The sequence below is a fragment of the Ipomoea triloba genome, chromosome 3 (genome assembly GCF_003576645.1).
Source record: "Ipomoea triloba cultivar NCNSP0323 chromosome 3, ASM357664v1".
Lineage (NCBI taxonomy): Eukaryota > Viridiplantae > Streptophyta > Magnoliopsida > Solanales > Convolvulaceae > Ipomoea > Ipomoea triloba.
The window spans coordinates 25,754,072-25,769,837 of NC_044918.1; the positions used below are offsets into that span (position 1 = coordinate 25,754,072).

At 30.7% G+C, this 15,766-nt stretch overlaps 1 protein-coding gene across 1 annotated transcript; it reads right to left on the minus strand.

Moving 5' to 3' along the window:
* Window positions 1-2,998: 2,998 nt before the first annotated feature.
* On the minus strand, window positions 2,999-7,129 carry LOC116012744 (PHD finger protein At1g33420). The gene is made up of 5 exons (XM_031252397.1): window positions 6,490-7,129; window positions 5,374-5,500; window positions 5,057-5,272; window positions 4,299-4,916; window positions 2,999-4,129 (listed from the first exon to the last, which is right to left on the minus strand). Exons 1-5 carry the CDS (start codon window positions 6,830-6,832, stop codon window positions 3,292-3,294), a joined length of 2,142 nt encoding a protein of 713 aa, XP_031108257.1. The 5' UTR covers window positions 6,833-7,129; the 3' UTR covers window positions 2,999-3,291.
* Window positions 7,130-15,766: the final 8,637 nt, after the last annotated feature.

Sequence of the window (15,766 nt, forward strand, 5' to 3'; positions counted from 1 at the left end):
AAATTATGAACATAAAGTACTAAAATTGTGAACATGGACCTGATTCCACCTTGCAAGGTAGACCCGGGTCCATGGCATAACAACCGGATAGCTAGATAGTGAGATAGGTTTGGGCTTGGTTAGTCAAATGGGCTTGAGAAAATAATTAGGCTAAATTTGATTTGTTTATAAAAATAAATTTTGGATTGGATTGGATTGTAATATGTAAGTTGGTTTGAAATTGTTTAGGGCCAAACATGTTGTGAAGGGCTAGTTTTTTATTTTTATGTATTTATAAAATTATTTTTCTTATTTTATTTCTATTTAAAGGATTTTCCTGTATTTTTATTTATTTGTTTAAATTATTGACATAATGGTCATTAATAATTGATTATAATTCTTCTCAAAAAAAAATAATTGATTATAATTATTTATGAATTATATATATATATATATATATATATATATATATATATATATATATATATATATATATATATATATATATGTATGTATGTATGCTATGGAACCTGTGAGAACACTTCTATAGGAGATAATTAAGAATCAATCTCAGCTTTTACATCTACAAAAATTCGGCAGATCTGATCAGATTTTAGAGGAGAAAAAAAAAAGATGTGGCGGCAGTTTCATAATTATCATCAACTTCACTGTGCAAACTTTAACACTTAATATGCAATCTTTAACAACTAAATATGCAAACCTGGTAAATTCTATAAAGGGAAAATTGTAATTTATGCCCCTCCATAATATGTCAATTATCAATGTCACCCCTGAATTATTAGTGGTGTAAATGTTACCCCTCAATTTTCAAAATGATACATATATTGCCCCTCCCAAGTGCAAATGTTGCCCCTCAATTTTTAAAACGGTACAAACATTGCCCCTCCCGTACGGTACGGGAGGGACAATATATGTACCGTTTTGAAGATTGAGGGGCAACATTTACACCACTAATAATTCAGGGGTGCTATTGATAATTGAAATATATGGAGGGGTATAAATTACAATTTTCCCTTCTATAAAATCAACAAAAAAGTTAAATTTTAAATCTAAATTGAACATGTTAGACATTAATCAGTAAAAAGTGAACCACTTGACCAAATAAAATCAAAAACATAGTCATAAAACTCAAAAATTGAAACCATAATTGCTATGTACTTTCACATTTTTGTAAGTGCAAACTTTTAATACTAAATATGCAAAATGATAACACTAAATGTGTAAAACGTTAATACTAAATAGTAGATTTTAGTGTTCATGTTTGCATAGTAAAGTTTGTGATAATTATAAAAGTGCAACCACATTTTTTTTTATCTGATATGGTGCGGTCAATTTTTCCAGATGTAATGTTATAATTAGTTTTTAGTTTTCTGGCTTTTCTCATATGATCCTCTATGTGTGTGTGTGTGTGTGTTACATATTTCTTTTAATAAATATTTAGTGTTTCAAATTCATTTTTAAATATTGTAGAGTTCGATTATAGTTGTGTCTAGGGTTAAGGGTTAATAGTTCGCAAGGACTTGAAATTCTAGTATGTATTGATTCTGNTATATATATATATATATATATATATATATATATATATATATATATATATATATATATATATATATATGTATGTATGTATGCTATGGAACCTGTGAGAACACTTCTATAGGAGATAATTAAGAATCAATCTCAGCTTTTACATCTACAAAAATTCGGCAGATCTGATCAGATTTTAGAGGAGAAAAAAAAAAGATGTGGCGGCAGTTTCATAATTATCATCAACTTCACTGTGCAAACTTTAACACTTAATATGCAATCTTTAACAACTAAATATGCAAACCTGGTAAATTCTATAAAGGGAAAATTGTAATTTATGCCCCTCCATAATATGTCAATTATCAATGTCACCCCTGAATTATTAGTGGTGTAAATGTTACCCCTCAATTTTCAAAATGATACATATATTGCCCCTCCCAAGTGCAAATGTTGCCCCTCAATTTTTAAAACGGTACAAACATTGCCCCTCCCGTACGGTACGGGAGGGACAATATATGTACCGTTTTGAAGATTGAGGGGCAACATTTACACCACTAATAATTCAGGGGTGCTATTGATAATTGAAATATATGGAGGGGTATAAATTACAATTTTCCCTTCTATAAAATCAACAAAAAAGTTAAATTTTAAATCTAAATTGAACATGTTAGACATTAATCAGTAAAAAGTGAACCACTTGACCAAATAAAATCAAAAACATAGTCATAAAACTCAAAAATTGAAACCATAATTGCTATGTACTTTCACATTTTTGTAAGTGCAAACTTTTAATACTAAATATGCAAAATGATAACACTAAATGTGTAAAACGTTAATACTAAATAGTAGATTTTAGTGTTCATGTTTGCATAGTAAAGTTTGTGATAATTATAAAAGTGCAACCACATTTTTTTTTATCTGATATGGTGCGGTCAATTTTTCCAGATGTAATGTTATAATTAGTTTTTAGTTTTCTGGCTTTTCTCATATGATCCTCTATGTGTGTGTGTGTGTGTGTTACATATTTCTTTTAATAAATATTTAGTGTTTCAAATTCATTTTTAAATATTGTAGAGTTCGATTATAGTTGTGTCTAGGGTTAAGGGTTAATAGTTCGCAAGGACTTGAAATTCTAGTATGTATTGATTCTGAATAATATTTTACTTCTACTGTAAATGTGTTTATCATGAAGTATTCTAACAATTTGTAATTATTTGGAATGTTGAATACATGAATTCATATGCAACTGTTTTATTTCTTTACTAATGATCTCACACTTAAATTGATACACTATATAATTGTAATGTTACTTTTGATCCGTTAATTGTAATGTTACTTTTGATCCGTTCATCACACGGGTGAAACATATTTATTTATACTGGTAAACCACATTCATAAAGATCTTTTTACAAATTGGTGTCGATAAATGCAACAAATTATTTTTAAAAAAAAATTGATGGCAAAAGAGCTGAGATGTTATAAAATAGATGATGCCCAGGAGCAGTTTTAATAAAATCTGCAATATTCAGTTCTCAGGGATGAGGCAGTTTGATCTTTCTTCCTACAGTTTAGTTAATTTTATACATTAGTTTGGCAAGTCAGATTAGGCACCAGTTACACGTGCAAAGAGATATACAAGATGACATTACATTCAATACGTTACATCGACTAGGGAAAAACAAAAACAGAAAGAAAAGGAAATGTGCTGCTGATGATGATGATACCATTTTACCATCTATAACATGTACAAAAACCCAGCAGCACACTTCAAAAAGCGCTTGTCATGCTCTTCCCTAGTCCCTTGCCAACACAATAGGCAGCAGATCCCACAAACTCATCCCTCATCTGTCCAATAGTCTTAGCTTGTCCAATGACACAACCGCACCTGAGGCAAACAAACCGAGCAGGAACACTATCTAAGTCGGGAATTCCAGCACACCTGGTGTGCTGCCATATGCCACAGGAATCACATGCCAGCATTCTCTCACCGTCATCATCCTTGGCCCCGCAATGGCAATCCACAGTCCAACTTTCGAGACCTCTTTCCATTCTAAACCTACTCAGAGCATTCTTACCCAGGCTTCTTCCCCGAACCCTCACAAATTCAGCTGAGCCTAACAATAATTTTAAGCCAGTGGAGTCACTGACGCCGGCATACCCAACCAACTCCTCCACTTGGAATCTCCTGAACATTAGGTATACATCTTGGAAAGCTCTTGATGCTTCAACCTTCAGGTCAGAGATGGTGGCATTTGAAGATAAAACAAGTAGCTCTGGGGGAGGATTCACAGAACACCTTTCAGAATAATCCGTTAGATCCAGCTCACATAACAGCTGAATGGCACGAGGGTTTAAGACCGGTACAAATTTCTCAGGCTGATATTCTTTCATGAATTTCTTGCAATCAATAAGTGTTGTAGCTGACTGGATTATAACATCCTTTTTGCAGACATGTAAATGGTTCACCATAGTTTGAGGGTGGAGCATGCACTCATACAAGTATTTCAGATCCCGCAGAAGATGTTCTTCAGATGGGAAATTCGGTCTTATATAGTTGTTATCCCCAGCCGTATTAACATTGACTGTGGCACTCCCAGGCTCAAGTCTACATTGAACACACATTACACTAATTAAATCAAAGAACAGATGGAATTTCCAACTTTTGGCATAAAACATTGATTAAAGACTATATGAGATGAAGGAAAAATTGAGGTAGAAATTCAAATCTATAGAATCCAATGGAATATTAATGATAATAAGTAAATGGGATCAACCTGTACTCCATGGCACCAGAACCTGAAGCACAACGGGAGTTGACAACCATTCCATCAGCAGCCTGTTTTCCAGTTAGTTCTTTTAGGCAGTAGTCAAGAAGTTCAGGGGACCCAACTTTGCAAACAGCACCTCTAAGAGCACGCCAGCTAACCCATTTGGATCCAGAAACAGCTCTAAGCACTCTGAACATAGCTTCTTCAACACGTAAAACATCACTACTACTCCATGCACATAAGGCCTTGGTGTCACAATATTTACGCTTCTTGCAAGTCAAATCATCAACCCTCAAGCTAGACTTGGGGGTATCATGTATTAAACTAATTAAAAAACTGAAGAGGTCCCTAATATTTACAAGTTCACGCTCTGACAAGGACTGATAAAATGAAATCAAGTCCTGCATGCGTGTTCGAGGTTTCCGGCCTTGAGATAGAAGAATAGTTAAGGGCAGAGAAGAAAGGTTCTGAACAGCTCTTTTATAGGCATCATGAGTCAGACCAAAACTACCAGTCCCAAATTCATAACCCCATTCGCCATACCATGGGTGCCCTTTCGTTATGGCATGAATCAGTCGAAACTCCAGCCCATATTTCTTGGACACATCCATCACACTTACTTTTCTGATACCACAGAGAGAATTTAAAATAGACATATCATCAGAACCAAAACAGTGCAAAAAACAATGGCACTTTCAGTATATGTAGAGCCGTAGAGGAAATAAACACCAAATATCGACAAATACAGAGTTCCGTATGCTAACCTTACTCCAAGAACTTTGCAAAGCCGATCCCAGAAGTTCATGATATGACAACCAGAAAGCACCCTTGAGCCACCTTCCCTGCCATTGACCCTGAGAAGATGCCCGTAACCATTGGCATGAATCACACCGTGAAGAAGATGGCTTGTATCCTCCAATTGGTGATACATCCAATCTTCCACATCTTCCGTGGTTACCATATGGTTGCACGACTTGCATCTAAAAGAAGGAAACACAATCAACACCTTTACATTAGCAACGATCGCTGAAACTCTTCTAATAGGAGAACAAAAAGAAAACCCGGAAGAGGTAATACATACCTTGATTCCGACAAATGAAGTGGATCACCACAGCCAGCACAAGACTTGTTATACCCACCAATGGAATTCCCGTCCGCCTTAATTATGAAATGATACCGCTTGGCACACACCGGATTATTACTCCAACCTAAAACACCCACAGCATAAATGTCAAATACCACATATGTATCAATTCTTGATGATCGTAAATTATTTATGAATAGCAGTAACTGTACAAAACAATCGACCTCAGATTATCAAGGGCAATAGATTTTTTTTAAAAGAAAAATAGATAATCAACAAAATTAAGAATTGAAAAATAAAACCGCAAACGAATTTACGAAGGGCATACAAGTCATTCCCATTTTCGAAAGATTATACCCTAATCTTAGTGGTTGAGAAACCAGAAAGTCAAATGTGCAAATAATAAATAATAAATAATAAATAATAAAATAAAAATAAAAATAAGAAGAAATATTAAACACTCCAACTGTTATTCATTGCACGACAGTGTTATGACACGTCACAGAAAAGGACCCCAACCTCTATCCCCCACCTGCCAAATGGCAATTAAGTCCAACAGTGTTGGACCCATCAGTGGAGCCACCCTACTGCCCTAGGCCTAATATAATAATATATTTAAATAAATAATAATAATTGTATTTTATTTTCCGTTTTTCATTTTTTTTTAAGTCTCGTTTCAATGCGGTCTTTGAGGAGGTCCACCACATAGTGCTTTTCCAGAGTTATTATGCAGTGCAATAAAACATTTCACGCTTTACGAGAAAGTTAGAGTGCAGGGAGCGGGTGGATCCATCTATATATATAATCAACGGCTGAGATCCAACGTGTCCACAAAACGCAATAAAATAATTAGAAAACAGTAATTTAGCGAGGAGAATCATTTGTCATTTTCAAGTACGGATATAATTAATTATTTTCTTCCACTCCCCCACGAAAAGCAAAAATTATCCAATCTGAGGAAAAAACGACACGTAATTAGCAGCTAAACCAATAAAAGCCAAAAAAACGACGGCGTATCTGAGGCAGGAAGAAATTTAGAAAAAAATAAAAATAAAACAAAATAATGAGCTGTACGCTTTGACTCATGGAACTGAGTCGGTTTGGGAAACTCACCAACAACTCGGCAGTGGTCGCAATAAACGGATCTAGATCTCGCAACGTCCTCTTCCACGATGTCTAGGTAGACGACGGCGGGAGAGGAGTCGCCGCCGCTCTCGGTGAGGTCTCCCACACGGAAGAGGATCTGCCACGTCAGCAGGTGGGGGAAAAGCGACGACGGAGGCGGCAAGAGCGCGTGCATAGACAGGAAGGCCCTCACGTTCGTCCTAAAGGGCCCCGCGCCCGAGCCGGCGTGAGAAGAAACACCGTCGGACGGCGAAGGGAACGTAAGGAAGTCGTACAGGTCAGCCGTTACTCTCCTCTTCATCCGCTTCATCGGCCTACCGCTAACCACCATGCCTGTTCTCGGATCCCTGCGCGTGGCCCCCAGATCTCGGCGCGTGACGTCTGAAACCCAATACTTCGTCTCAGATCTATACAATACTCCGATCGGACGGCAGATACTCAACGAAACGAAACCTCTAGAACGAAGAAAAGGAAGATGAGAGAGAAAAAAACGGGAAGAGATAGAAAGAGAGAAACTAAAGCCGTCTCCTATTAACGCTCAAAGAGAGATGGGGAGGGAGAGAGAGAAAGGAGGGAAATAGGAACGTTTGTTTCGGAGTGAGAAATTAGGGTCTGGTGACGCTACGAATTTCGGGGCTTTTATGTACTTCTATATATTTTTTCCCCTTTTTCCTAACTTATTTCCTATTTGGGATTTATTTCCTAAAAAAAATAAAAGTTTAAGTCGGTCGAAAAATAAGACCGCCAAAGCTTAAGCGTTAAGGGAGCTTTTGTTGGGAAGAATTAGAAATATTTAATTAATGGACTGATTTACAAAAATGCCCCCAGTAAAGAATTGGAGGGACTTTCGAGGAAGTTTCTAGGTTTTGAATTTATGAAAGTTATAAAAGATATAGACAGGCTGGATAGAGCTCGTAATTAAATACAATTGTTGATGGCAAATATTGCAACCGTATGGCTGTGTCAAATTACTGATCTAGCCTTGTTTCTCGGATTTGAATGTGCGTTAAGGCCTTGAATCAAAGCGCGAGATGCTGATTGCAGAGATTTGAGAATGACACATGCACCAGAAGCGGGCAATTTTAACTACATTATTAGTACACTATTTATTGCTTAATTACACAGACACCCCTGGACTTTTGTCTATGATACTTCACCCCTGCAAATTACGCTATGAATCAAAATTCTTCTTCCATTATAGACTCTGGTCCCAAATGACACTTAAATATGTACTTAAAGTTAACATATTCTGTACATTCAATTAATAGAATATGTACCTATAAATAAATTGAAAGTACATAATATATTAACTAGATATATATAATTTATTACATGCAGATACATAATATATTAATTGTAATAGTTCTAATAAGTGCATAATTTATTAACTACAGGTACATGTATATATATATATATATGTTAATTGTAGATATTTAATGGTCTGTTTGAAAATCAGGAAAAATAATTTCCGAAAGTTAATTTTTTGAATTTTTTTATGATTGGGTATTCAAAGAAAAATAAAAAATAAAGTCAAAGAAAAATATTTATTCTGGCAAAAGAAAAAAAAAGGTTCAACTTGACAGAAAATGTCTTACTAAATTTTTAGGGGGGTGTATTCAATCACGACTTTCATGAACTTTTAAATACTTTTATCAACTTTAAAAGTTTGGTGGTATTCAATTTAGACTTTTATAAACTCTTTAAAAGTCTACCTGTATTCAATTCAAACTTTTCAAAACTCTTTAAAAGTATACAGGTATTCGATTCAGACTTTTATAGAGTTTTTAAAAGTCTACTGGTATTCAAAAAGTTACTGACTTTCACAAACTCTGTCAGAATAGGATTTCTATAAACTTTTTCTTCATTAATATAAATAGATGAAATCCAACCCTCCAACCCCAAACTTTTCAACATTCTCTACAGACTTTTTTTCGCCTATCTAAACAAGGCAAAATTTTCATCAATTTTACGGTACGTTTCAAATCTTTCATAAATACTTTTTTTTAATGTTCAAGCTAATCTTTTGTTGCCATCGCAACAAAATAATTGCTTCGATCGCAGCAAAAAAAATTGTTGCGATCTTGCTGCTGTTCGCAGCAAATTTTTTAATTTATAATTTTTAAATTTTATTTAATTAATATGTCTATAATTTTATATAATTGTATGTTTATTAATTAATTAATTATATATATATATATTTTTTCTTTAGGAATAATATACTCTATTTTTGTGACATCAATATTTTTTTTTATATTTTTACAATGCACTAATTTATAGATAATATATTAATAGAAGTTATGGAATGTTTGTGAGGGTGTATTCAATTTAGAGTTTTAATGACTTTTGTAAACTTTTTAATATGAAAAAGTTTTTAAAAGTTTATAAATGTTTGTTCTATGGATATTTATAAACCCTTACAAAGTTTATAAAAGTTTAAAAGATTCTAAGAAAGTTTACAAAAACTCTACAAAAGTCAATTAAAATCCATCACTTTAAAAATCTTTGAAAGTTTTTAAAAGTCTTGATTGAATACAACCCCCTTAGTTGGAAGGAAGACATTTTTCGAATTCTTAATTTATCGTATTTATCTTCTCTCTCATCTCTTTTCAAACCAGTTTCCAAATTATTATTATCACCACCACATAGGGATGACCGGCCAGTTCGAATCAAACCGCACACTATAGGAACTGAATTGTACGGATGGTTCCAGTTTTGGTTCAAAACTGAAACCCAAAAAGCTTCAATTCTATAATATCAAGAATCGGAACTAACAGTTTTGATTAAGAATCATCAATTCATGTTCAGAATCGAATGGTTCAAGTTCCAAACTAGAAAAAAATTTTAAAATTTAACTATTATTTGATTAAAGTTTAAATAAGAATTAGTTGATTGAAGTTTAAGTATTATTTGATTAAAGTTTAAACTTTAAATAACAATTTAAAGTTTAACTATAATAATTATTTATATTTTTTTAGTTTAATCTGACGTATTCTAGTTGAGAAATACACTTTTCATGATTTTTGGATAGATGTACATTAGTATCTAATGATGCCATAGCCCATTAATTATTATTCTTGTTGAATTTTACAAAGATTTTATGAATATAGTGAGATTGGCTAAACATAAAATCATCTGGTCTTCTAATTATTTTAGTCCCAATGAGTAAATCGGCAAAACTCATGCATGTCTTTCATGTCAAATATTGAATTTAACATGTTTTTTGTAGATTTGACCATTTGATCGTTACTACCAATGATGAGTATATTATCCATGTGTAAACATAAAATGACATAATCGTCTATTGTATCATTTATGTAGACACACTCGTCACTCTCATTTATTCTAAACTCATTGGTCATCATTGCAGATAACGATTTCACCGATGTATAAACTTTCATCCCTGGACCCGGAACCACCAAACCTTCATGTTATTTCATATAGATTTTATTTTCATCTAATTTGCCATTTAAGAAAGTTATATTTATGTCGATTTGATGAACTTCATGGTTTTGCAATGTTGTGATGGCAAGTATCATCCTAATGGAGTTTATTCTCATCACAAGAGAATAAGTATCGAAGTAGTCATGACCCTCACTCTGCATGTAACCTTTATTACACGCCTAACTTTGTACTTCTCAATAAAACCATCATATTTCATCTTCTGTCTAAAAACCCATTTGGATCATAAGGGTTTACTTCTAGAAGGAAGACCAATGATTTCACAAGTATATATGATTTTGTAAGATAGAATCTACTTTTCTTTTAATAGCCTCTTTCCACATTGGTTCTTATGTAGTAGTCACAACTTCTACATACGTTCGATGCTCATTTTATAACAAACATGTCGGAAAATCTGGTTTATTTTCTAATAAACATCTTAGAATATTAGAATCATATTCTAACAAGTACGTTAGGAAATTTGGACCAAATGATTTTTCAAACTTAACTCATTTAGTCATTTGTTATGTTTAAGCTCGAGCTCGGGTTCATTTTCAGACCCCACTCTTATTATACATAGCCATGTCGAATGTTTGTTTCAACGTGCTAAGTCCTTCATTGGACCTACAAGTAAATACATATTCAAAAAAGGATGCACTTATTAACTCAGTTATTGTGTACGTCCAAAACCTGGAACTTGTGTACTAAGAACCTATAAGTATTATTATTAGAGTTAATTCTATTTTTGGTCCTAGATTTATAGGTGGCAATCCATTTTAAGTCTTTTTTTATTAGAACATCCACTTTTGGTCATAATATTATTGTGGCATGACCAATTTTTGTCCTTTATTAACAAACAATTTAAATATCGTTAAATACAAAGATATTTTGGTCTTCAATTATAGATGTTTTCAAAAAATAAACATAAAAAATATAGCGGTTCAACCTACTTTGTATAAAAAAGATTGAAATGTCTTTGTATTTAACGATATTTTAACAACTTTATTGATAGAGGACTAATAATGGTCATATCACAATAATACTAGGATCAAATGAGAGTGTTCTATTAAAAAAAGACTAAAAGTGGATTGTCATCTATAAATTTAGGACCAAAAATGGAATTAACTCTTATTATCATGTGCATGGCTAATAAAAATACAGTCCACCGTCTTATAACCTTATATCTATATATACTAGTTTTATGCGCGTTGCACGAATGGGTTAATGCCCGATGTTTATATTTAAATAAATATTTGAAAGTATATCAATGCAAGATTATATAGGAGAAGTTTATACATGAGTAATTGAATGTCGAATTTTTTTATTTAAATAAATATCTAACTCAAAGTATATGAATCCAAGATACTACAAAAAATTCATTATAATTATTACTAAGATAAATGTTTGCAAATTTGTAAAATCGATAGTCTAAATATTTGGTCTAAAAATGATAGTCTAAATAAATACTACTTTTAATTTGAATTTTTCTAAGTGTTCTTAATTCTCTTTTGAGTAACATTGTCATTGTTTTCATCTTTACTATTTGTTCTCTTCCTTTTTGTTGGTTGTGTGTTATTTGCAATTCGGTTATTGTTGGTATGTAGCATAGATGACAACGTCATGCAATGGGATTATGATATATGAGCTATGGACTTTCCTTTAGGTGTTCTGCTTGGGGTTCATTTGGTTCAACCATTATTGTTGAATGAGTTATTGTGGATAAAGAAATCCCTAGTTTAAGAAAAAAGATTATATAAATTAATAAAAATTTGAAAATTTAAAATATTATGTATTCCAAAGATATTAAAAGGCAGTTTCTCGCTTCAATTTGCTGGGTTATGGGTTATTTGTGTGCTTTCATTGTCAACAAATCCCCCAAGTAGTTAATATCATTGGTTTCAAACTATTCTTTTTTATTTTTTTCATGGTATTAAAGAAATACATATGTATCATTTTTTGGTGTAACTACTAATCTATTTAATTCAATAAGATTAAAATAGAGTGATTCCGCTTCAATTTGTTGGGTTATTATTTGAGCACTCTCTTTGTCAACCAATCCCCAAGTAGTTAATATAATTAGCTTCAAATTATTTTTTTTAAAAAAAAATTTCATAGTATTAATAAAATACTTGGTAAATAAATATATAAAATTATTTTGTACTATAACTTTGATATTTAATTACAAGATATTGTAAAAATAAGATAATGGACAATGTAATGAATATCAATTGATAAATTTGAATGTAAAGAATCTTTGCATGAGAAAAATTAAAGACAGTATAACTAATGAAATTATTTCTCTTACTTAATTTAATTTTTTGATAATGAATAATTTTTTCAAATAAAGGTATTGTAGACACATAATTCTAAATTAAAGAAATACATATGTATCATTTTCTGTTGTAGCTACTAATATATTTAATTTAATAAGAGTAAAATAGAGTGAGAAACTTAATTATGTCAAATTTGATTGAGATGAGGTTCGAATCTAAGACCTTTCTTATAGAAATTAATGGGTAAGTTAAAAGTTAACGGAATATTAACGGAGAAGAGAATATTTAACGGAAAACTTAACGGATAATCATAAAAGTAAGGTTAAAATTAGGTAATCTCTATTAATAATATTAATCTGAATTATCTTAACCATCTATTTGATTAAATAATTTATCTGAACCATCCATTTGATTAAATAATTTGACCGCCATTTGTCTACCCATTTTAGGTCTAACTCTCTTTGGCTCTTATTAGTATACTATTTTTATACGCGCATTGCGCGAATGGGTTAATGCCCAATGTTTATATTTAAATAAATATTTGAAAGTATATCAATGCAAGATTATATAGGAGAAGTTTATACACAGGTAATTGAATGTAAAATTTGTTTATTTAAATATCTAACTCAAAGTATATGAATCCAAGATAATATAGAAAATTCATTATAATTATTACTAAAATAAATGTTTGCAACCTTGTAAAATCGATAGTCTAAATAAATACTACTTTTAATTTGAATTTTTCTAAGTGTTCTTAATTCTCTTTTGAGTAACATTGTCATTGTTTTCATCTTTACTATTTGTTCTCTTCCTTTTTGTTGGTAGTGTGTTATATGCAATTCGGTTATTGTTGGTAGCATAGATAACAACGTCATGCAATGAGATTATGATATAGGGAGCTATGGACTTTCCTTTACGTGTTCTGCTTGGGTTTCATTTGGTTTAACCATTATTGTTGAATGAGTTATTGTGAATAAAGAAATCCCTAATTTAAGAAAAAAGATTAAATAAATTAATAAAAATTTGAAAATTTAAAATATTATGTATTCCAAAGATATTAAAAGGTAATTTCTCGGTTCAATTTGCTGGGTAATGGGTTATTTGAATACTTTCATTGTCAACAAATCCCCAAGTAGTTAATATGATTGGTTTCAAATTATTCTTTTTTACTTTTTCATGGTATTAAAGAAATACATATGTATCATTTTTTGGTGTAACTAATGAAATTATTTCTCTTATTTAATTTAATTTTTTGATAATGAAATTTTTTCAAATAAAGGTATTGTAGACACATAATTCTAAATTAAAGAAATACATATGTANATATGAGCTATGGACTTTCCTTTAGGTGTTCTGCTTGGGGTTCATTTGGTTCAACCATTATTGTTGAATGAGTTATTGTGGATAAAGAAATCCCTAGTTTAAGAAAAAAGATTATATAAATTAATAAAAATTTGAAAATTTAAAATATTATGTATTCCAAAGATATTAAAAGGCAGTTTCTCGCTTCAATTTGCTGGGTTATGGGTTATTTGTGTGCTTTCATTGTCAACAAATCCCCCAAGTAGTTAATATCATTGGTTTCAAACTATTCTTTTTTATTTTTTTCATGGTATTAAAGAAATACATATGTATCATTTTTTGGTGTAACTACTAATCTATTTAATTCAATAAGATTAAAATAGAGTGATTCCGCTTCAATTTGTTGGGTTATTATTTGAGCACTCTCTTTGTCAACCAATCCCCAAGTAGTTAATATAATTAGCTTCAAATTATTTTTTTTAAAAAAAAATTTCATAGTATTAATAAAATACTTGGTAAATAAATATATAAAATTATTTTGTACTATAACTTTGATATTTAATTACAAGATATTGTAAAAATAAGATAATGGACAATGTAATGAATATCAATTGATAAATTTGAATGTAAAGAATCTTTGCATGAGAAAAATTAAAGACAGTATAACTAATGAAATTATTTCTCTTACTTAATTTAATTTTTTGATAATGAATAATTTTTTCAAATAAAGGTATTGTAGACACATAATTCTAAATTAAAGAAATACATATGTATCATTTTCTGTTGTAGCTACTAATATATTTAATTTAATAAGAGTAAAATAGAGTGAGAAACTTAATTATGTCAAATTTGATTGAGATGAGGTTCGAATCTAAGACCTTTCTTATAGAAATTAATGGGTAAGTTAAAAGTTAACGGAATATTAACGGAGAAGAGAATATTTAACGGAAAACTTAACGGATAATCATAAAAGTAAGGTTAAAATTAGGTAATCTCTATTAATAATATTAATCTGAATTATCTTAACCATCTATTTGATTAAATAATTTATCTGAACCATCCATTTGATTAAATAATTTGACCGCCATTTGTCTACCCATTTTAGGTCTAACTCTCTTTGGCTCTTATTAGTATACTATTTTTATACGCGCATTGCGCGAATGGGTTAATGCCCAATGTTTATATTTAAATAAATATTTGAAAGTATATCAATGCAAGATTATATAGGAGAAGTTTATACACAGGTAATTGAATGTAAAATTTGTTTATTTAAATATCTAACTCAAAGTATATGAATCCAAGATAATATAGAAAATTCATTATAATTATTACTAAAATAAATGTTTGCAACCTTGTAAAATCGATAGTCTAAATAAATACTACTTTTAATTTGAATTTTTCTAAGTGTTCTTAATTCTCTTTTGAGTAACATTGTCATTGTTTTCATCTTTACTATTTGTTCTCTTCCTTTTTGTTGGTAGTGTGTTATATGCAATTCGGTTATTGTTGGTAGCATAGATAACAACGTCATGCAATGAGATTATGATATAGGGAGCTATGGACTTTCCTTTACGTGTTCTGCTTGGGTTTCATTTGGTTTAACCATTATTGTTGAATGAGTTATTGTGAATAAAGAAATCCCTAATTTAAGAAAAAAGATTAAATAAATTAATAAAAATTTGAAAATTTAAAATATTATGTATTCCAAAGATATTAAAAGGTAATTTCTCGGTTCAATTTGCTGGGTAATGGGTTATTTGAATACTTTCATTGTCAACAAATCCCCAAGTAGTTAATATGATTGGTTTCAAATTATTCTTTTTTACTTTTTCATGGTATTAAAGAAATACATATGTATCATTTTTTGGTGTAACTAATGAAATTATTTCTCTTATTTAATTTAATTTTTTGATAATGAAATTTTTTCAAATAAAGGTATTGTAGACACATAATTCTAAATTAAAGAAATACATATGTATCATTTTTTGTTGTAGCTACTAATTTATTTAATTTAATAAGAATAAAATAGAGTGAGAAACTTAATTATGTCAAATTTGATTGAGATGAGGTTCGAACCTAAGACCTTTCTTATAGAAATTAATGGATAAGTTAAAAGTTAACGGAATATTAACGGAGAAGAGAATATTTAACGGAAAACTTAACGGATAATCATAAAAGTAAGGTTAAATTTGGTAATCTCTATTAATAATATTAATCTGAATTATCTTAACCATCTATTTGATTAAATAATT

Coding starts and splice junctions, on each gene's coding strand:
- LOC116012744 (XM_031252397.1), bottom strand. CDS start 6,832: ATGGTGGTTAGCGGTAGGCCGATGAAGCGGATGAAGAGGAGAGTAACG. Junction 4,917..5,056: donor TGCAAAGTTCTTGGAGTAAG/GTTAGCATACGG, acceptor CTGTGGTATCAG/AAAAGTAAGTGTGATGGATG. Junction 4,130..4,298: donor TCTGGTGCCATGGAGTACAG/GTTGATCCCATT, acceptor TGTTCAATGTAG/ACTTGAGCCTGGGAGTGCCA.